The 23436-nt window shown below is 48.0% G+C and overlaps 1 protein-coding gene across 5 annotated transcripts in view; it reads right to left on the bottom strand.

Moving 5' to 3' along the window:
* Positions 1-23200, bottom strand: part of LAMA5 (laminin subunit alpha 5) — a 167095-nt gene extending 143895 nt beyond the window's left edge. For 4 of the 5 annotated variants that reach the window (XM_073309132.1, XM_073309133.1, XM_073309134.1 and 1 more), the window contains exons 1-2: positions 22472-23191; positions 14115-14267 (exon numbers count right to left, since the gene is read on the bottom strand). In XM_073309132.1, coding sequence (XP_073165233.1) covers positions 14115-14267; positions 22472-22789 — 471 coding nt within the window. In that variant the 5' untranslated portion in view covers positions 22790-23191. Of the gene's footprint in view, positions 1-14114; positions 14268-22471 lie in introns of all 5 variants that reach the window. The other variant, XR_012154649.1, reaches the window with a different exon arrangement.
* Positions 23201-23436: the final 236 nt, after the last annotated feature.

Raw genomic sequence — 23436 nt, 5'->3', positions numbered from 1 at the left:
AAATACCTGTGCACGGTCTGCATTCGCACTCCCACCCCCATTGCTAGAGGCAGCGGCAAACTGCAGCTACAAAAGTTTTGCTAGCGTAGACACAATCCTGGGTACTGGGTGCTAACATTTGAACAATGGCGTAGATGGGGCCTAATGGGACTCACAAGAGCACAAAAAGTCTTCACAAGCACACAAAGCAAAGAGAGCTACTCTCTATATAGCCCCATCTGCACAGGGCTCTGAACCAAGAAAACCAAGATTTTAAACTCTGAAGCACAATCAGAGATAAAATGTTTTCCGGGGTAGTTTGGCTGGCAATGTAGACAGAACAAAACTACCTGTAAAATGGTTCTTAAAAGCCATGTTGGAGCTTAGCCAAGACCTCAGTACTCACCAGGTTTGAGTGGGTGCAGGCTTTCTGAAAGACTGAAAAAGCATTCAGCAACAGCTTTTGCAAACAGTTGGAGCAACAACAGTGAAGTGATGATGAAGCCAGAGGTACAGAGCTATGTTTGCAGTCTTGAGTTTGTATTTACAATTCGAGGCCATGTGCAAATACCAAAAAGCCATTCTTTGCGCCTTTCCCCATCAATGCTCAGCACTGTTACACATTTAACCAAATCCAAGAGATGCCTCCAGCAGCAAGCTGGTTGCTTTTGGCCATATCCGCACACTGATATCACAATGATGGGGCCACATAAGGATCTAAATTGACAGATCTGAGCAGAGCATCGATACGCTGGGACCCTAGTGATTTATGTCAAAGCAGGCAAACAAAGACGGGGAAAGGGCAGGTACCAATTCTTATGTCAAAAATTGTGGTGACCCACCAAATTAGGTTCTTTTATGACCTGCTCTGCTGCAATGATACTAATCACTGCACAGACTAGGAATGGTGCAAATACCACAGCAGCAAACACACTAGCAGGAGACGTAAATATGTTTTCAATCACAGTGTCTTGAATTTGAGGAAGGGACTACAGGATTTAATGCATACAAACTGGTGTACACTTAAAGTTTAGCAGTATAACTACTTAGACAGAGGTGTGGATTTTTTTATTGTTTTTTGCTCCTCATTATGCAGGTAAAAGCCCTAGCGTGTGGATGCAATTATACTGTATAAAAGGTGCCTTACACAGGTTCCCAAACGGCTGCAGGCCCTGGTAGCAGGGACCACACTTACAGTGAAGGAACTACCTCACCGGCACATCACGCATACATACGGAGAGGTTTGTACGATTCCATTTGAAACCAACTGAGTAAGTCGTTCCTGTCTGGCTGCTCAGTGATCACATAAACGATGGGCTCCACTACCGTGGCTTTGCCAAAGGGTAACGGGTACTTGCACTGCCCCAAGAGCAAACCACGGACGAGACCGGGAGTCTTCACTGCCAACAGAAAGTGCAGTTTTGCCATGGGATTACTGACACACGTTCCCTATAAATCCTAGGGGAGGCCAGGCACAGACGTTCTACTACTAAGTAATTTACAAGGCAAGTCGGGGAGGTCTGCCATGGGGCTGGGGACATAGTGGTAAAAGGGACAGGTGCCTGGTCTCCCTCGGCTGGGACTTTACAGAGGGACGGCTAACAGGCATTAGTCACCTTGTTTTCAGTGAGGACAACCACAATCTGGTCCTCGATTCCCCCTTACTCTGGGAGAGGAGAGAGACAGAGAGAGGTACTGTACACCAGCCCAGTCCCAGACACAGGCTACTTCCTCCTCTGTGCCACATCAGCTGCACTGACCAGTGCATGGCAGGATACAGTGGCCAGCTCTGCTCACTCCTGCCCCTCCACCCACGTGCGCAGAAGGGGAAGTAGCAACCTGGCATCAGGCACCCCCAGGCATTTCCCGGCAATCTGGGTAGGCACCAGGAGGCACGCTCTCTCCCTGGGTGAGAGGTGTCTCAGTCTCCTTCCTAGTAAGTGGGTGTCCACGTCACAGCACCCTACGCGATCACAATGGGCAGTCACAGCAGAGGGCTAAGAAGAGAAGCAGTTTCTCCAGATCAGGGTTGGATACAGTAGCTAGCAGGACACTGGGAGGAAGCATGCACTGCTGCTTCCAGAACTGCAATTGCTTTGTGAACTGAAGGCTTGCATACTGCAGCCCACTCCCTATTGGCAACAATGCCGTGTTAATAAAGGCCCTTTGATGTTCACAAGTGACAGGTAAGTGCTGGAAACAATGAGCTTGCTTTGCTGAAAGGGTGGGCACAGGACTATGCTCCCAACGTGAATGTGCAATTATCACCGTTGTGTGCCCAGGTATCGGACTCAGGGGATGTGCATGCCCAGCTATCCCATCTGCTCCTGCAATGACACTAACTGGACCAGCACCTTAGGTGCATTTTTGGGCCACACAGATGTGCGCCTAAAAATCCTTTGCCAATCTCATCCAGCATCTTACTTGGCATGGCATTCTTCATCCTGAAGCACTTCACAAAGTGACATACGGCTATTCATAAGACCCACTTCCTCCACTTTGAAATGCTGCCACCTCTGGCGTGGAACATAGCAGCTCTCTGTAAGCAGCCACTCCACACAACAATTCAAGACAGGGAGTGAAGAATGGAATTCCAGGAGACATTTTAGGAAGGCAACATCTAACTCCAAGTGAAGATGTATTTTACAGTCTCTAAACTCATCAGAACTCTCTCTTCAGTATTTAAATATTGGCAGGGGAAGATGTAAGGGGCATGTGATGGTCAAGCACAGACTAGCCCCCCGCCCCGTCCCATAGCATGCTTATAAACTACATGCTGCAGCCCTTGAGAGGAGCTCAGGTACAGGTAGAATGGGTTACAAAAAGAGGGGGTGGAGGGAAAGGGGAATGGAACAGATTAGGAACATGTAAGAGAGACCAGAGTATGGGGAAGGGGTAGAGAAATGAGAGTGGGAGAGGACAGGAAGAGAGATGGAGAGCAGAGCAGAGCAGAAGACAACACCACATTCAATGGACACGAGAAAAAAAAATGGAAACTGGATTCCAGAATGAAATAGAAAAGGGATGAAATGAAGCAAACACACAATCTTTGGGGTGAGTTTTACTGTATTTACTCAGGCTCCTAATTTGATTCCTACTGACAACCCACTCAGAGGTCATCGCAAATGGATGATCCTAAGGACACCCAACAAACGCATGAGCCAGAGAAAGGTAATGTGACTCACCAGGGAGTGTCACGGTTAGCATGCAGAAAGAAGAATTAAAAAAAAACCTCCACAAAACCCAGCCACCGGGCAAAGGAAGAGGCGCACGCAGCACTGGCAAAAACTGTTCTAGAGTACATGACATTCATGTGAAACGAATGGCCATTGTTCTCTTATCATTGTAATACTTTTGCAAGTTTAAGGTGCCTTTTGTTCAAGGACCTACGTTATAAGCTACACAAAGATCCCTGTCAGGCAGGGGAGTATTATTGCCATTTTACAGACAGGGAAATGGAGGCACAGAAAAAGCTAAGCAACTTGTCCAAGATCAGACAGCATGTCAGTGGCAGAACTGGGAATAGAACCACTCTCTCCAGGCTCATAGTCTTACATGCTAACTACAAGGGCACACTTCCCATCTGTTTGAGCTAGGAAAGTACAGATCTCTCTCGTAAACAGCAACTGTGACCCGCACAGTTACGGTTTGTTTTAACTTGCCTAGCACTACCAATTGTTCAGACAGACCAAATGCATCCAGCCCCCCTCCCCGGTGCACAAATGTTCGCACCCAGTTCAACTGAAGCTCTTGTTTACCTGCTGCCCTTCCCATCAGGCACTTTCCAGGAGAACAGCAAGAAAATGACAGTGCCTGCCTTCCAGCTATTAATTACAAGCCAAACCTGCTGATATTCCCAGCTCCTAGCAGCCTGACCTCTCTGGCTAGAGCTCACCCTAGGGCTTTCTCCTAATCTCTGAAGAATCCCAGTAAGCATAATAGAAGTGGCTGGCCTGAGGCGGTAGAGTAACATGGCTATGCAGGAGGCTCAGGTACACTTCTAGTTTCTCTTTATTTCTCTCCACAGGCTACAACTAAAATAAGCAGCTAGATATAGTTTGCAAAATTCTGGTGAAAAAAAAAATAAATTGCACATTCACCAGCATTTCAGTGGCACAGACAGTGCTGCCATCGGCCATGGTATAAGCCAGCCTGGTTTCCTGGAACCATGGGTCAACTCAGCCTTTCTGAATACTAGGCAGTTTTTGAGCAGGGGCTCTTTTGAATAAAGACCAAAAGCAACAGCAAAATCTTGTCTATTGTCAGACAACAACATGGCACCTTAGAGAGGGCTTGCCTCAGTTTCTTCAGCCAAAACTGAACTTCACCTCCACTGCAGGCTGCCACCCTTCCACCCCAGAGGTGACTGCATTTCAGCAACACTAGATATAGTAAAGTGCTTTGGAATCCCTTCAGGGTGATAAGCACTATGGTAAGTGTAAAACATCACCCTCCAGATAAGCAAGGTTCTGATTGGAAAGACAGGCAGTGCCTTAGCAATGGTGCCACATGTGATAATGGGCAAAGTTTTATATTGGCTATTGCTCTAATTTTGAAGCAAAAAAATCTCTCCAAACCCTGAATATTAGAAGCTCCCCTACCTCCATCCTCAGCCTGAAAACTCAGAATGCTCTATTTCACCCTAGGCTACCTACTACTGAGAAGACGCTTCTATGAACTAGGACACGTTTAGCTTCTATCATGGGGGTTTCTTTTTATTGGTGATTTGCTATCTTGATATGCTTTTCATGGCCTGATGCAAAGCCCATTGAAGCTTGTGGAAAAACTCAGTCAGCACTGGATAAGGCTATAAGCTTTAAGTGACAGCTACTTAAACACGCTTCAGATGGTAAATAAACTTCATACAAATTACAACCACATGTGCCATGTTTTACTTAAATTCTAGTCTTTGCATTCTTTTTCCCATAGCAAACAACCAATCATAATGATAATTGGATAATGAGGGTGGAAAGAAAAAGAGAAAACCACAACTCCTGGTTGGTCCGCTTTGCTTCAAGGAGTGGAATTCTGTTTTTTTTACACTGTCATGAGGTGATCAGAATAGGTTTGGCACATCATCCCATAAAAGGGCTATAGAGATTGAGAGTGGGAGAGGATAGGAAGAGAGATGGAGAGCAGAGCAGAAGACAACACCACATTCAATGGACACGAGAAAAAAAAATGGAAACTGGATTCCAGAATGAAATAGAAAAGGGATAAAATGAGGCAACACACACAATCTAAGGCCCAGCCAGCTCTCACTCTGCTCCAGCGCTAGGAATCTGGAGGAGTTGGCAGTACATACTAATGGGTCAAAGGTGCAAGTGGAGTGTTAGATCTTCCAGACCAAAAAAACCCCTCTCTCCTTATCAGCAGAAAGGGAGAGCTGCCAGCACAAGAATTGGGAATGGCAGCTTTGAAATACTCAATGGGTTCTTCAAAAGCAGAAGTATTTCAATGTTTAAAACAAACAGGGGAAAAAAAAAAAACACAAATACTTGCAGAGAAAGGAATATTCATTACAGGGTATTGTGCCAACTAAACATCAGCATTTGATCTCTCCCGCCCCAATCTCTCACTCAGCCACACGCGCACGCACCCACCTTCTTCCTTTGTTTTTGGAGCAAAAAGAAAAGTGAAAAAAATGTTCCCACCTGCTTAGCAGCTGCCATATTTAAAAAACCACCCACAACAAAAAATAAATAATCCCCATCCCATGGACAAAGACATCCTTCCTAGGAATAGGGAAAAGCTGTCAGAAGTGCTCAGATGGGGGGATGGTTTGCTTGTCTTTTTTAAGCATTCAAAATTCATGACCTGTCTACTCTGAAAGCTACTATGTGGCTGAAGAGCCAGTGACCGTATCATGAGAGTCAAGAGACTGTAGCCTCAGCAACTTAAGAGAGGAAGGGATGTTTCATCAGGCTGTTTAGTAGGCTTTATTTGTGTTAACTCTTCTCAAGCTCCAATGGCTAACACATACTTTGGAGAAAGAATGCCTTTGTTAAAGGGTTTTACCCCTCAACCCTTCAAATGAGGTGCAAGAGCTCACAATAAACATCCCTAAGCCTCACTACTCCTCCCCACAGAGGTCCTCCAACAAGAAGAGAGGTAATTGATTATTGATGGTCCTGATACTTCTAAAAGGTAAAAAACCAAAACACAAATTATATAAAGAAGTCCTGTTCTGTTTCTCTCGCGGTAGCAGGATATACTGGGCCCTTTAAGGCAAGCGGACCACTTGGCTCATAAGCAGCAAGGCATTTTGTGACTAGTACTTTAGGAAGGAGGGACGGAACTGTAGCCATGGCAACAACGCATGCTGGGGGAGGTGGCAGGGATATAGAAACCCCTCCCTTTCAGCTGCTGTTGGGTTTCTCCAAAACAGGCTTGGGAAAGAGCACTGGGGAGGACTAAGGATTTCTTGGCAGAGAGCTGAGAAGGTGGGTAAGGAGAAACCCCGGACAGCAGAATTTGTGTAAAGAGCTTCTCTCTGGGTGCAGGAAGTGACTGCCTGCATGGAAGCGGAGCTTGCAGAAAGCAGGAGGCAACAATCTGCTTCCTCTTAGAAGCCCAGGTTTGGAGTTCCCAGTAGAGGGAAGGAGTGCTCCCCTTCATCCACCCCCAGCATAGCTGGGTGATGAGCTTGCCATAACCCAGACCACAGATTAGAAGAGCAGACGATCCAGCCAGCTACAATTTAAGCTGGACCCTTCTATCGTTTACATCTTGTACACCAGCCCCTGGGACAGATCAGGCCCTTGGGACAAATGCCTGCAAAGACAGATCCCAATGAGGAGGCGATGTATCTTGAAGTATTATGGCCAGGTTGTCCATTTATGATGGATGTCTGTTAACCCAGCAGGGGTGAAATTCAGTTTGGCAGGGTTGCTAAAACACCTGTTCACCCTAACGGGAAACCAAGGCAGCAGCTACATCACCCTAGGACCTAGTCAAAGATCCAAAATAATCAGAGGAGCTCAAAATCCCACAAACCTAATTTATTTTAATTAAATATTTTGCAGAGCACCATTAAATTGATAGCTATGGCTCCTTCGTAGCTGCAGCACCAGACGTACCTCAGCATGAACAGGTACGGTGAATTGCCTTACATTTGTCTGTATCCCTGTGGTCTTTGGTTCTTTTGCTTGGGTGGATACACTCTGTTCTAGGATCACTATGGAGACCACTGTTTTGTTCTAAGGAATGAGGACCTCAGTTCCCATCCCAAGCCGAATGTTTCCCAAGCAAGCAAGCATCAGCAATGCAACAGAGAACTGTGCCAACCACCAGCAGACTGGGCTTCTTTTATTACTCATTTCTCTCAGGGTGTATTAAGGCAGGTTTTGTTGTTGTTTTAGAATAACTAGGACTTGGCTGCATGCTAGTCCCCACCCACCCACGTCTCACTGGAGATGGGAGAAGTGCAGACTGGCTATTACTGCGCAGGTCCTCCGAAGTCCTTTAACAACCACCAGGTTAAAGGATAAACTGATATTTCTAAAGGAAAATTAGAGAGGACTGGACAAAGGTGATAGAAAGAGAGCTGTGAATTGTGCTCTTCCTTCACATCTCTCCTTTAACAATGCACAAGGCCAGGTGGTTTACATACCCATGGAAAATGTTAAAAACTTTCTCTGAATGCACAGATGCCAATGGAGACTAGGGATTTAATTGTTCACTTAAGGGCTGCTTGTTAAAAGCGGAACACATGCCAAAGCCTTATGTCCACAACTGCATGCCTGGCTCACAAGGACATCTCTTCTATGTCCGCCCCTGCATGGTTAACCTTTACATAATAATACAGGCCCCAAGTAGCAGTCTACACTGTACAATAAGAAAGAGGAAGTGAGACTTGTGAACAGGAAATAGACTCCAGGAAAAAACACACCTCCTTTTGGAATGAGTTTCCCACTTAATAAGAATTAGTCTGATCCAGGGATAAAGGCAACCACTGTGTATTGCGATGACTGACACCTTCAGTTCTAAACTAAAGGGGCTCAGAAAATAAGCTTAATTAGCTGGGCCACTGAGACTCTAAGGAGGCTCTTTTCTGCAGAGCCTGCAACTTTGACCCACCACTTCAGCTCTTCGAAAGCACAGCAAACATCTACATCACAAGGAAAAAGGTCAGTGATCCACCTGCAGTGGTGCTGAAACAATTTGTACAGCAGGAGTGCTGAGAGCCAATGAACCAACTGTAAACCCTGTATCTCATGGAAACCACTTCAGGCTGGGGGTGCAGCAGCACCCCTACTTCTAGCACCTATTAGGGATGTAAAAGGTTAAACAGTTGCTTACCAGTTAACCAAAGTTAACCATTAACCCCGGCAGACCCGTAGAGGGTTGGCAGAAAGGACTCCAGCCCCGACCAGGGTGAAGCGGCCCCAGCCCCAGCCATGCCGGCTGAGCCAGTGGGATCCTAGTCCTGGCCGGAGCAGGCCCTCAGTCCCGGCTGTGCCAGGCCGGCCAGGGCTGTACGGGGCCCCTGACATGCCCACAGCCCCGCCCGACGCGTCCCACCAAGCCCCGGCACCAGACACCTGCGAGCTGGCCCCAGTCACGCTAGACCCCGGCCGTGCACACTGGACCCTACAAGATGGACCCCCAGCCCCCCACTGTGCCAGGCACCCCAGCTACCTCAGTTAACGGTTAACCAGTTAAACGAAATAATCGTTTAACCGGTTAGCTTCATTGATATTTACATCCCTAGCACCTATGTCCACATGTTCTGTAGCTTATGCACGTTTTTTTTTTAGTATCCGTAACAAAAGGACCTTCAAACTAGTCCTAGCGTTCATCTATCCTTTTCCTCCGTCTTCTGTAAATTATTACAGTGTGCAGCTTTTGAATAAACTGAACTGGATTTGGAGTGTGTGCATCTGGTAGAAGTTACTACCGGGAGCTCTCTGAAGGATGAAGCACACTGTCACCTCTGAAGAGACCAAGGCAAATGGATAGGACTGTCAGTACAGAAGGTCAAAGATGGAGAGGGCAGCATTCTCCTTCTAGAGCAGCGTCCCACAACACACCAGACTAAGGGGTGACTGATTACAGCCTGTAAGTACCTAGGTGGGGAACAAATATTTGATAATAGGCCCTTCAGTCTAGCTCAGAAAGGAATAATGTGATGCAATGGCTGGAAGTTGAAGATAGACAAAGTCAAACTGGAAATAAGGTGTAAATTTTTTTAACAACAAGGGTAATTAACCACTGGACAATTTACCAAGGGTCATGGTGCATTCTCCAAGCCTGACAATTTTTATATTGAGATTGAATGCCTGTCTAAAAGATGTGTTCTAGGAATTATTTTGGGGAAGTTTTATGACAGTGGTTCCCAAACGGGGTTACGCTATCAGGAGATGGGGTTGCAGTGATCCCTGCTGTGCCGAGAGCACCATTTTGAGCCACACAGGGTAACCTCGCATGCACTGTACATGCAAGGTCACGATACCTGGAGGACATCATTTTGCTCTACAAAAGCATCCTCCACTCCTCACACATGCTGTGTGGAGTACACCACTTTGCTCTTCTAAATTACGTCCTCCATGCTCTCTGGGGTCCTGGCAGGAAAGATTTCATTAAATTTGGGTCATACTGGCAAAAGTATGGGAAACCCTGTTCTATGGACTATGGTATCCACAAGGTCAGACTAGAGGATCATAATTAGGGCTCTGTATTTGTCTCTGAGGTCACGGATCCCATGACTTCCTGCGACCTCGGTGACTTCTGCAGCAGCCAGTGTGGCTGAACCCAGGGCTGCCCAAACAGCTGGCCCCAGAGCCCACTGTTCAGGGGGCCCTGGAGACAGCCACACTGGGCCACTGCTGGAGCGGCTCTGCAGCCAGCCACACCAGCTGCTGCTCTGGTGGCCCCGGGGACCGCCTGAGCAGCTGTCCCGGGGTGGTGGGAGCAGCCGCAGCTCGACGGCTCCTGGCAGCAGTCCCAGGGACCACCCAGCAGCAGCGGATGCAGCTGGCCCTGGGGACAGCCTGAGCAGTGGTGCCGGGGGCAGCAGGAGCTGTCACAGCTTGGCAGCTCCCAGTAGGTGGTGCCGGGGGCAGCAGCTGGGAGCCTGGGGCGGGGGGGGGGGGGGAGTGGAGAGGAAAGGAGCTGGTGCCATGGACTCTCCCCCCCACCCCCGGCCCGGGCTTCCCCCAAGATTCAATCATGGGTATTTATGGTGTAAGTCATGGATAGGTCACAAGCCGGGATTTTTTGTTTCTTGCCCATGACCTGTTCATGACTTTTACTAAAAATACCTGTGATTAAATTGTAGCCTTAATCATAATGGTCACTTTTGGCCTTGGAATCTATAAGATAGTGGCTGGAAGGTATGAGGCACTGTCAGACCCTTCTCTTCCAGGCCTGGGATTTTTTCCCCAAGTGGAGGCTGCCAGACAGGAAGAAATGTGGGCTTCAGAGAAGGAAATAAATCCCTGAGAGGGTGTGAATCAAGACACACTGCAAAATTTGAAGTTTTACCTACTGTCTGTTGGGGGGGCGGGGGGAGGTGGGGGAGTCAAGGCAACTTCAGCATCAGCCAGGGTTGGCAACAGCTCTGTGGAAGCAGGGACGCTAGGCACTCCACCTCCACCAGTGCTGTAGTAATTAACCTTAGGCAAGCACCGGCATGAAGGTACTTCCATTTCATGGCTGCAAGCATTCTTCCCCACGCAACGTACCATGAAACACTGACAATACAGAACACACTCTGGAGAGGCTTAGCCTGGTTCACCTTCATGTCAGGAAGATGTCAGGCTCTGGCAGGGAGCCAGCCATTCATACTGCTTGAAAAAGCCACCTGATTTATTACGGCTCTCGCTCCAAGAGTCTGCTCAACTAAAACACCTTCTATCGCGCCCTGTCCCTCCCTCCACCTGCTGCAAGTAGCAATCAGCAGAACTATGGCAGGCAAACACCATGTAGATTCACAGTCACTCCTCCCTGTGCTCTGTTCTTGTAACCTGCTGGTTCTGGCAAAGGCTCCAAAGCTTTTTCTGCTGGACTCTTTCCCCTTCCCCAGCTGACCTGCTCAGCGCTCGTACCGAGCCTTCACTTCCCCAGTGCATTGAGTAAGAAGATCAATCTGCACGTGCCTTGGAGCAGTTCCCTATTATTTCTCTGGGTAAAGCCAATGTGTCCCTGCACCCACTGACTTCCATTGGCAACTGCAGTACACTTACAGCAAGCTGCCTTTCCAACCATCACTCGGGTGAATACTGGCCTGGACTCCCTCCCATTCCGGAGGCTTTCACTGAAGAGTTAGCCCACGCTTCTACCCCAGTGCCGCTCCTGTCCACATGCAAAAACTTCACTGGGGTGCTGTGAACATGGGCTAGCTGGCATAGCTGGGGGAAAAGGGGTTGGAGCCCAGGTTCTGCTTTCACCCAGGCTGGTGACCCACCCACTTTGCAGTGAGGATCCAGGCTAAACCACTCGAGCGCTGACAATTCTCCAGTGCTTTCCCAAAATTCCTCCCCCGTGTGCCCAGGAGGACAGACAAGTCAAGAATCAGAGTGGGTCAGCTTACTGCAGCGCAACCACCCATGAGACGGGCCTCCCTGGTGCTCCCGCATTCCCAGTGTTACAGTCTAGAAAGGAACTGAAGGAGGCAGATGCAGATTTGAGCCATCAAAGCTTCAGTAGCTTGCCAGCAGTGTGCTCTGCAGACTGCATCCCTGCCTAGGGCCAAAGGTGCTGCTTGGAGAATGAAGGTGGGAGAAGAATGTCTGCCTTGACTTGATGGGCTTTGGAACCCTCTCTCCTTTCCCTCGATGGGCTTTGGAACCCTCTCTCCTTTCCCTCCCTCCCACAGGTAAAGACAGCAGTTGGAGCAAGCAAAGTTCCACCCACATCCTCAGGGTCAGGAGACAAAGCTCTGGTATTCTCCTCACCTCACAAAACCCCTGCATTTGAAGCGTTTCAGAGGGACCCAGTGGATACCAGCTACCAGATACTACAACCTCCTTGGCCAGCATGGGTGAGGATTCTCACCCTCCCAAGAGCCAGATTATAAATCTGTTTTAGAGATTCTGATCAGGGCATTATGGGGATGTTTGGGGGGACAACGTGGATTGCACAGCTTAGTTATCAAGGGTCTCCGGAAAAAAAATATCTTTGTCCACAGCACGCAGAAAAGCTAATCTAGCACTGTTACCTGGCAGGGACATGTTTATAGGGGATCCTGGAGACTTAGCTCAAATGGATGAGCAGAAATTAACATATTTGAGTGTTACTAAAAATCCGGAGGTACAGACTGACTAGATCCCTGCAGCCATGTAGGAGGAAAGATCTCGGTGCAGAGAACCCCCTTCAGGCACACATCTTTAGGGCATGCTCAGCCCCTCCCCCAAGTTTATTTAACTCCAAACCAAGCAGACTACAAATAACGTGACAGTCCGTCCATACACCTGAAATTCTGCCCACTCAACATAACTCCTCCATTGCCGTCATAATGGCCATGCTATCAAAGCCACACAATAGTGGAACCATGCAAAGGCCTCACTCACCAAGCCCCATATCTGCACAAGCAAAAAAGCAATGTGCCTACAAATAAGGTGAGATTGTGCAGCTCACCCGTCACACAGGCTTCAAACACTCTCTCCACCTTTTGTTAGCAGAAGGCCCATTGCTCAAGCCCACCCTCAACCTGCTTGGAAACCACATTTTTCCACTAGCAGGGCCAGAGAAATCCCAATGCTGGCGATGAAAGTCTGCACCCAGCCAGCCCACTGGGGCGCTGCAGCAGTTAGAAGTGTTCACCACAAACAAGCTCTGGAGCGAATGCCCGGCTCACTGAATCCTGAAGAGTAAACTGCTTACAGCACAGACTGCCTCCTTCCCCTGTTCTATTCAAGCAACTGGGAAGCCAGGGCCATTAGCCAGGAGATCTCCCAGCAGACTGCAGGCGCTCTCTTGAAATGAAAAGCCTGGAAGTAGCTTCATGTCAGACCCTTCAGAAGAGTGTGCTATTACCCTGTTGCTTCCCTAATGTACTAGGGATATTTAAATATTGAACAGGGTGGGTTTCAAAATGAGGCGATTGCTTAAAAAATGCTTCCCTTCTGCCTAAGCAACAGGCCCCTATGAGACCCTCGAACAGTCCCTTTCAGAAGGGAGACCTGAGACAAGCAAAGCCCTTCTACTGCATCACTAGCACCCTGAGGTAAAAGACTATCTCTACAGCACACCAAGGAACGAGGCATCTGGAAGCAGGAGTCTTCCCTAGTGCCCCCTGCACACTCTCCTATTTGGAAGCTTCTGCAGACGGACGGGTTCTCTGGATACAGCAGACACTGGCCACGCAGCCAAGGTGCTGTCTATACACAAAAGAGGCGGCCTGCAGAAAACCCAGGATCACTAAGCCAAGTTTGTGGTTTCTTGTTTACAACATGGCCGAGTGTTGTTTTTAGAAACAGTCTATTCCTGGGGGGTCCCCTCCCCTCCACTGAGGAAAGTTTGATAAAATAACCCGACATTTCCAGAAGAATTTTTCTCCAAATGAACCAGTGCTACAGACATGAGCGGCCATGAGGGCTGGTAGCTAGCATTTCTACACTGCTAATTCTTTTCACTGGACAGTATTAAAGACCAAGGATCTATTGGCAGTTTTGTCACAAGACCTTTAAAGTTGATTTCATGTTTTAAAACTCCACGGTTTAAATGCACTAGTTAATGTTTTGCAGCACACATCTCAGCAACTCTGGGCCAGCCATGGCTCATGTTTTGGATAAGGCAACAAGGAATTCCGGGGTGAAGTTTACATACAACATGGTAGCCAAGTTAGCCAAAGACTCTTCAGGGGAACAGTTTCAAAGTGGGCACTACTATTATTTAGTCAGTGCCACAGGTTTTCGTGACTCATGTGACTGCCGCAGCCAATGCTTAGGGAGATGGTGTGGTGGGTAACGCTACGCAGCACAAATTGCATTTAGGTTTTGTTTGAGAGCTGGATAGAACTAGAAGATCATATCTGCACCCTGGGACCTTAGTGGAGAATTCCCCGGCCAGCCATCACAGCAGCTTTCGGTCTCACCTCTACCATGGGGATAACTGAAGCTCTTTAAAGACACCCAAGAGGACAGGTCCCTGATCAGAGCAGCTTGCAACCTAAACCACCACTTTTCCGTTACCTGTCCGAGGTCCAAGGTCACGTTGACCTGGTTGAACTCCAGCCCGCGAGAGAGGGGCGGACTCTGCCACCAGCGCTCTGTTCCGTCAATGGCGTTGGTTATGGGGTGAGCCTTGTTGCTGTTCATCGATGTGCAAATGTCACAGTACTGCCCCTGCCGGAAGACACAAACAGGAGAGATTCACACGATCCCAGAGTGGCTGGCACATTCCAAGCAGCAGACTTTTTTGGTTCATAAAAAGCCCAGACACCAGGGAGGGAGGATATGCTTGCCACGTAAAAGGAGAGGCAAAGAACAATCAAGAAGTGGATGCAGCACCTAAGTGGTTTAGCAACTGCACCACCACCCTCTCCCCAAAGACGACCTGTATCCCTTTAAAGATGCATATTCTCTCCACACGTGTTCTCTTTAAACCCACATCAAGCATTTTTAATGGGGATCTCGCCGGACAGGATGTCACAAGTGCCATTATTGCGGGCAACACAGTTGTGCTGTTGCGTTGGAACCATCCCCAAACTGAGGGTATATGAAGCACATCTACAACAGGAAATTCTACAGCACTGGAGGAGGGGATTGCTTGGGGTCCAAACCTGAGGGTTTTTTCCAATAAGCAAATGTGTTCCCTTCCCCTTCTGTACATGTATAATCCTAACAGGGACCAGAAAATCAAACCCCAAAACAAAACAGGGGCAGAAGAGGAAATTTACAAGTAAAACCCTTTCAGCTATGGCCCTGCTTGAAAGTAATAGCCAACAACATCCAATACCTGGCCAGACCAGCCAGCTTTGTGATCTCTTCAGCAGCAACAGGGCCTCTAGCTGTGAGTCACTCATGGTCTCCTTGGTGCAGCGTGGGTTGCTATGGTACCAACAGACCCCTGGGCATGCAGCCAGGGAGGGGGAGAACCCTGCAACTCATGGGGTGGGCAGGGGCCCAGCTGCTTAAGACACTTCTATTCTGTAGAACAGCAAGGCGGGTTACACCAAAAGGAGGGATTTGGGCCATGTTGAGGGGGCCTGAAAATAGTCCAGGGAATTGGTGAGTTATTAGCTTAGTCCCTCTGTCCTGTCACTTGAATCACCCTGCTATGAACAGCCCACAAAGGAGTTCACTTATCTGACAGTTCCCCTTTAAAAGGGATGGTTATCTCTGGGCATAGGGCGTCAGCCTCATCTGTCCTGGCTCCTTGTAGTTTTAATAAGATGATGTTAAAATAAAAAGAAAATGGTATAGCGTTTAAGCAGAGAAGTTTCTGGTTATCAGGGAATAAGGTGCGAAGTTTGGTTTAGGATCAGGCGGCATAAGGAATACATAATCTCCAATATCCCCGATTGGGGGTAAAAGGTTAATGGGTCAAAGTACAGACATTGAGATATGGGGGTATGTTGTTCATAGAATGGTTATGTTCAGGTGTGGTACAGATCTCCAGGAACAACCTCCAGCTTCCTCGCACTTCAAACCCTCTCCCCTCCAGGGCTGCAGTAAAACAGTCATCCCACAGAATAGCCATTGTCATTTCCACAAACTCAAAGGACTGGATGAGACTCCAAGCCAAAAAGGAAACAGAAAATTCCCAGCATTCTTCCCTGCAGACATGTGGTATGTTATTTGCAGGCAATTGTGCAACACAACTTGTTCCAAACAAGTCCACCTTTTAATTAACTCGGCTAGAGATATGAAAATACCAGACAGTGAAGTACAAAGCCAAGGAATGGAGACAGCCAGAGCTGCTCAGTGTAACACTGTTTGCTGTGCACCAAGACCTTGCTGTAACACAGGGAGTCAGAACAAGGACCTTTTAAACAAACTTCTAACAAGGGCACAGACAAGCAAAGAACACTCGTTCACCCAGTGAATATCTAACGGGTAACAAAACTGACCTATTAAAGAACAGACCTGCTAGAAGAAACCTGTGCAACAGGCTGTGTGGAGAATTAGATTTCTAGTGCCAAGCCCAAAATTCAGAAGCTTGTCACAAAAGTGGGATGTTAAAGAAACTTGGAACAAAATGCAAAATCCTCAAACTCTGATGTTCTTGAATTTTGTTTCAAGTGTTTCACACAATGACATGTGTGAATGACATGCAGACACCACCTGAAGTTTCCATAGGACTGAAAATTAACAAAGGCTACTGTACTTTATTGATGCTACAGATGTTCCTCTCTCTGTTACTGGTGCCAAGTGCCACTATTAAAGGCAAACATCTCAGTGGCTTACTTGAGCTTGCTATTAAATGGTGTAATTGGGCCCCTGATATTACCATTCCCAAAAGTTTATAGCTCATTTGTCTAGAGAGATGACCTGACTCACAAGCAAAATTGATCATTTCTAGCTACTCAGGGAGTCAAACATATTTTAGGGCAGATTACACACTTACATTGGAGATTCAGATAAAAAAGAGCTGAGCTCGGACCTCAGAATCTGAAGATTTTGTTTTAAAAAGAAAAATGCAGGTCTGAGAAGTGTAACCCTGTGACTTGTGGAAACTACAACAGACCGCAGTTTTCTCAGCTCAAGAGCAAAAGGGAGGAAGATGCCTATCAAGATAAGCAACAAGGTGAAAGAACTATTGAAATGGAGGAAGAAAGACAGAAGTTGCAAGAGGGTTTAAGGAACATAATAATGCTGCTATCAGAACAAAGGGGAGTGATAAGGAGAGCGACTGAATGGAAGAGGAGCCTTCAAAGAATCACTGGCCTGCTCCTGCTCCCAATGAAGTACACGGGAAATCTCAAATCTCCTCAGAGCACAGAAACAAGCCCTGAAGCCCTGCTGAGCTTGGCAGCCTTAAGGCAACTGGCTTTGTCCTGGCTTATCTGGCTTTGCCATTCTCAGTGATCCTCACCTAATTTATCAGAAACCCTGAGGGACAAGATCCCAGGGCTTTGGATAAGAAACTGGGGGGGCTAGGGAAGCCCTGGGTGACATTTTCAAATGAGTCAGCTGCACAATTAACTGTGCATACAAATCTGGTAACTGCACACACCAAATTGGCACATGCTTGGCTGTTGTTGCAACAGGTGTCTGGTTTTGCAGGCAGCTCTAACCTGTTGCCCAAAATTACAGGGTTTGTTTTCAATTCCAATTAAGTCATTAAAATGTTGGTGTCTTAATAAAAGGTAACATGGAAAAGACATAGGTAGAAATAATACAGTACAGTAGTAGTCCTTCCATTTTACAAAAAGAAAAGGGGGACTAGTGGCACCTTAGAGACTAACCAATTTATGTGAGCATAAGCTTTCGTGAGCTACAGCTCACTTCATCGGATGCATTCAGATAACACCCATTTTTTCATGTTCTGTATGTATATAAATCTCCTCACTGTATTTTCCACTGAATGCATCCGATGAAGTGAGCTGTAGTTCACGAAAGCTTATGCTCAAATAAATTGGTTAGTCTCTAAGGTGCCACAAGTACTCCTTTTCTTTTTGCGAATACAGACTAACACGGCTGCTACTCTGAAACCTTCCATTTTAGTCTAACATCCAAACTTCCAGGGACAGGTCTTTGACATTAGCCATCTCCCACTTATAATTTGTATAACACACAAAGCACGATAGGCACTTTACAGACATAGCAGATAACAACAGGTTTCAGAGTAACAGCCGTGTTAGTCTGTATTCGCAAAAAGAAAAGGAGGACTTGTGGCACCTTAGAGACTAACCAATTTATTTGAGCATAAGCTAGTCTCTAAGGTTAGTCTCTAAGGTGCCACAAGTACTCCTTTTCTTTTAGCAGATAACAAGACAAAGGGGCCAAGTCTGCTTCCACTGGACAGCAGTATAAATCAGGAGTAAACTCCACTTAATTCAATGGAGATGCACAGATGTAAAATGGAGAATCAGACTCCCAGGTTCAGACATGTAAGGAGCCTGGTTCACCTCACACTTACACCAGCGTGAGCAGAGAATCAGCCCCATAAATCCTACCCCGTGAGTTTATAATCTCAAGCGCTGATCCTGCAAACACTTAGGCGAATAACCTTACACACACGCGCAAGCGTCTGCATGAAGGGGGCCTATAGCTACACTACAGTTTATGTCGGCAAAAACTTTGTGTCGCTCAGGAGCGTGAGTATTCCACCCCCTTACCGACATAACTTACACAGACAGAAGCAGTCATGTGCACAGAGCTATGTTGGCAGGAGAGCTCCTCCTGCCGACGTAGCTTTGCTTACGCCCGTCACGGAGGTGGGTTTTTTTATGCCCATAGGAGACCTCCCTCCAGTCGGCATACAGTGACTTCACCACATGTGCTGTAGCAGCACAGCTGTACCAGATGCAGATGTGCCGCTGTATGTATAGACATGGCCTAAATGAAGAGGTATGTCAAGTGAAGGCAAAACGGGGGTGAGTGCTTCAGGGGCTACAGATACAGGCTCCTAAATAGACGTGAAGTTGGTGGGATTTGATCAAGTATTACTTTTGTTTTGAGAATGAACGCGATTCCCAAAATACACGTAAATTGCAACTAGTAGTGGGCAATCGAATTACCCAGGGAAGGCCAACATCTCTACACCCCAAATTGCTCTCTAGGGAGCAAGCTTTTGGAACACTGCAGCTAATTACTTAGGAGCAAGACTCAGAATGCAAGCGTGAGGGTAGAACATTTCCCTCACTGCATTTTATTACATGTTTGCGGTGCACTGTCTTGGAACCCAGACAGCCATGTCTTCATCTGAAGTTTAATCAGAAAGTCGCTTTTTACTGATAAAAGCCTAATGTGGTTCATCTTCTGTCCCATCTTTAGTCCAGTGGGCAAATTCACGGCTCATTGAAGTGAGATCGCTAGCAGTGGGTAGAGCTACTGGAATACTAGCAAGCACTGTACAAACTTCTCCATGCAGTTCTTTCCACTCAGTTCTGACCTGTGTAACTCCTGCAGATCACAAAAGCGACCACAGTTAAAAATGGTGGCAGCCATCTGTGAGGCTAGAATGAACTCTGACTTCATCATATTCCAAACAAGTCTGGAGCCTGGTGTTTAAAACTATGCCACAAACTCTGCGAGTTTCAAAGCTAGTATTATTAAACAGAACAGGGTTTTTTAGGAATTCGCTGAGGCAAAAAAAGTTGATTTCCCTTTCCCAAAAATTCTATTACAGTGTTAATTAACTAAAACAGTTAGTGGTGGGAGAATTGATTGAACCCATTAGATTGACAAGCTACAATATTTGTTAGGCAGCCAATCCAGCGAATGTCTGTCCTCTTAACGACCATGCCCCATTGAAACTTCTTGAGTAGCCATCAAAACTGCATCTTGCAGAGCTCCCGCCCAAAACCCTCCTGACAGTGGCTGCACTTTCTGTGGAACAGTGTACAAGAGAGCAGGGGACGGGGTCAGGCGAGTAACTGGTGAAACATGGAGCATCCTAGTGACATATGGGCAGGTTTCAGAGTAGCAGCCGTGTTAGTCTGTATCCGTAAAAAGAAAAGGAGGACTTGTGGCACCTTAGAGACTAACCAATTTATTAGAGCATGAGCTTTCGTGAGCTACAGCTCACTTCATCGGGTGCATCCAGTGAAGTGAGCTGTAGCTCACGAAAGCTTATGCTCTAATAAATTTGTTAGTCTCTAAGGTGCCACAAGTACTCCTTTTCTTCTCGTGACATACATTTGTAGTTCATTACGGTCACTTCAATCTGCTTAAATTGAACACTTCCCCCCCACCCCAAACCACCCCCACCTCCCCCCTCACTGCTTTAGTCACTGGGTGGTGTTGAAATCCTTAACAGGGATGAATTGGGAACTCTGACCTTTGCACTAATACCTCTTTTTTCCCTTCCTTTCAGGTGCTGCCTGTAGTCATGGAAAGGAGCCACCACAAAGGATTGTTCTAAATCTTTCAGATTGACCAAAGAATCTTAGCCTAGGAAGCAGAGCTCAGATCAAAGCACTCCCTTATCAAAGCTGCACCAAGGAGCGGGAGGGGGTCACTATAGCATCTCAAAGTCTAAGAAACCATGTTTGTTTAACTGGAAATAACTGGTAAGATGTAAGGAAACTACAGTGCTAGGGCAAGGCTGTATTTGCAAGGGCATGAGTCACAACTGCAGAGAGCTCCACACAAGTCATTAGACTCCAAATGCTTTATTTTAGCTACTATTTAATGCAGTCTGTTATAAATCAGGCTAGTCACACAGAAGCATCAAGAATGGCCACTGACTTCATGTCAAATGCATAGCCCTTAATGTGTGTAATAAGCCTCCATGTTGCTAATCTTTATTTTTTATAAGTCTCATTATACTGGATTTACTGATCAGGTATTTAGATGTTGGTGGCAACTGAACACAGAACAGCACACACTTCTCAGTTATCTTCCTCCCTGAGCATTACATTGACAATAAAAGCGCAGCCCTGAAGTTCCAACAACTGCTATGTTCAGGATTCATGGAATCCTTACCCACATCCATCAACGACAGAATAAGGCAATATTTGCCCAGTCGTGTTTTATTTTAGTCTGTTGCAGTATACAGGTCTGACGCACAAGTCTGCTAACAACTGTAAAGCAATAAAATGGAAGGAAGACAGAGTGGGATATTGACATCGAACTCTGCCCTTTAGTAGCCAGAAAATTCCAAGCAGCTAAAGCATTGGAGACTTAGGAGAACGTGGCCCAAATGGAATAACTGCTTTTAAAAAAACTTATCTGACCTGTTTGAGGACAGCAATGTCACACTAGCAGTTTTCCAAACTCTCCCTCTGCTTATTAACAGGCTGAGTAGGGTCCTATTGCTCCAGGTGACATAGCACCATCTCTCTTAAATTACCCAGGAGAAGCTACTGGCCAACAGCACATAGCGTTGCTTAGATTTGTCATTGCTTTTTTCTCATGAGGGTTTCAGATTCTTCTATTTGCTTCCCACTACTTTGGCTGTTCTCATGGGATTACAGCGGATCTGGGATTCATGGAACTAAAGCTCCCATTTTACAAATCCTCTTGCAATTGGTCTCCCTGCCTTCCAAGATGTCCATAGCTGTTAGTCATCCCTGTGTAGCAGCCTGTTTGAGTATTACAGCATTTTTGCAGTCTGCATTCCAAGGGGATTCCTGGCTACAGGTTCCTATTGTCAGGTTACACTGGGACACATGGGATACAGGTAAACTGTTTTTACAAGCTGATGTCAGGTGAATATTACCAATACCCCCCCTCAAAAAAAAATTTCAACACAAGCCGTATCTGGCTTACACACCCATATTATTAAATATTAGCATGATCACCAATGTCTGATCTTTTCTTTCAGACCAATTCAGCAGTCTCCACTTGCCCTGGATTTCATCAGCACAGAAACCAACACCTTTAAAAATAATGCCATAGGAACCTAACAGACTGTGTTTAGTTTGTGCAATTTTCTGGCAACCCTGGAGCATTTCTAGCAACCCTCGAAAAGGAACACGTGTTCCCTTTCCCCTGCAGCCTTTGCAAGAGAAACCACCTTTGGAGAATTCAGAGAAGATGCCTCCAAAAAACTAGCCAAGTGACAAGCTTTTAAGAAAAGTGAGGGGGGAGCAAATCACCCCTCACCATCCCTTCAAAAATGATCTTCCACAATCAACCCTTTAGTGGAGCTAAAGAAAATGAACACTCTGCAAAAGTGCAACTGCTATTTGCAGGGTGCAAGCACAAGGGTCCACACCTGGGAAAAGTACTAATGAAAAGATTGTCACCCTGCTGTTTTCTGAAACACTGAATTGCTCTCCTGGTAGCTGGTGGCCTAAAATGGGCCAGCTAATGTGTTGCAGGATTTCCCTCGCTCGCACGCTTCTTGTCTAAAAGGAACCTCTGAGCTAATTCCACACAGCCAGTAGAGCTGAAATCTACCTTTGCAAACACACGCTGATGGAAGAAAAACAAGATCTTGATTTACACGGGGGGAAGTAAAGCTATTCTGAAGAATAAACGCATCACACAATCCCACCAGGGCCAGGCGTATTCCTAGGGGAATTTAGTGCAGCTCCGCTCTGCTAAAGCACAGGACGAAAACTGCCTAGGGGGCTGCTTCAAACCACCCCGCTGGGAGGCGACCCGGGCCATCCAATGCAGCGGCTCAAAAACAACAAGAAGAAGAAGTTTCCTAAACCCACATGCCCCCGTCCCCCCTTCGCTGGGTGGCGAGAAGGGCAGAGGCGAGGGCGCCTGGGGCGAAGCAGGCACGGCCCTGAGCAGGCATTTCCCAGCTCGCTTTGTGCGCGGCTGGCCCCATTCACCGGCCGGCGAGCGCCTCGGCTCAAGGGAGGAGCGGCAGGAGCCGGGCTACCGGGAGCGGGGGAGCGGCCCGGGGGATGCGCGAGGGGGCTCGGGGCAGGTGCCCCCGGGACAAGCGGCGCCGCCGAGCCCCGCGCCGGGCTGCCCCCTACCTGGATGGTCTGGTTGGGGTCCCCTCCTGCCACCGGCCCGCCGACCAGCTTGCAGTAGAGATCCTCCACGGCGCGGGGGCTCCTGCGGCCGCCGGCCGCGCCGCGCTCTTCCCCGCAGGTGGCGGAGGCGGAGATCCGGGTGCTCTCGGCCAGGTTGAAGTAGGGCGGGTGCAGGCTGTGGCCGTTCACGTCCCCGGGCAGGGGGACCCGCGGGCGAGCCGCGCCGGCGGGCAGCGCCGCCGCCAGCAGCAGCAGCAGCAGCCGCAGAGACACCAGCGTCCCCGGGAGCCTGTCCGCATCCATCTCCCTCCTCGCCATTTTCACCGATGCTGCGAGCGAGAGGGACGGAGAAGGGGCGGGGGGGGGAGAGAGGAAGTTGGCGGGGACGGGACGAGCCTAGCGCCGCTGCCCGCCGGGGCTCATCGCTGCCGGGAGGGATGCCGGGGGAGCGGGCTGCACGCCGCCGCCGAGGCTGGGTGTTTGCAGCCGCTGAGCCAGGCAGAGGCAGGGCTGCCTAGTCAAGTGATGAGACATCAATCTCTGCCCTCCCTGCCCCTCCCCGGGGCCGGCTGCTGCCCCGCCAACGCGCCCGCCGCGGCTTGGCAAACTCCAGCAGCGGCGGCGGCCGCCCCCCGGGACGAGGGGAGGGGAGTGGCCGCGGGGGTATTCATGCGGTTCTGCGGATTGTCTGGGCAGCCCTGGCGCGGCTGGCTTAACCCCTTCCTACGCCGGAGCCGGTCCCCCGCGCGCTTGCCAGAGGAAGAATTCTCTTTGCAGAGAGTCCCCGGAGCCACTCAACGTCCAGGTTGAAAAGATGTCTGCAGAGCAGTGCTCCCGCTCAAGAAACAAAGTTAGTGCAGGTTTCAGAGCGGTAGCCCTGTTAGTCTGTATCAGCAAAAACAAGGAGGAGTCCTTGGGGCACCTTAGAGACTAATTTCAGAGGAGCAGCCCTGTTAGTCTGTGTC

The sequence above is a fragment of the Lepidochelys kempii genome, chromosome 13 (assembly GCF_965140265.1).
Source record: "Lepidochelys kempii isolate rLepKem1 chromosome 13, rLepKem1.hap2, whole genome shotgun sequence".
In the NCBI taxonomy this organism is placed as follows: domain Eukaryota; kingdom Metazoa; phylum Chordata; order Testudines; family Cheloniidae; genus Lepidochelys; species Lepidochelys kempii.
Note: the sequence above shows the minus strand (reverse complement) of the source record. Positions and strands in the feature narration are given on the sequence as shown.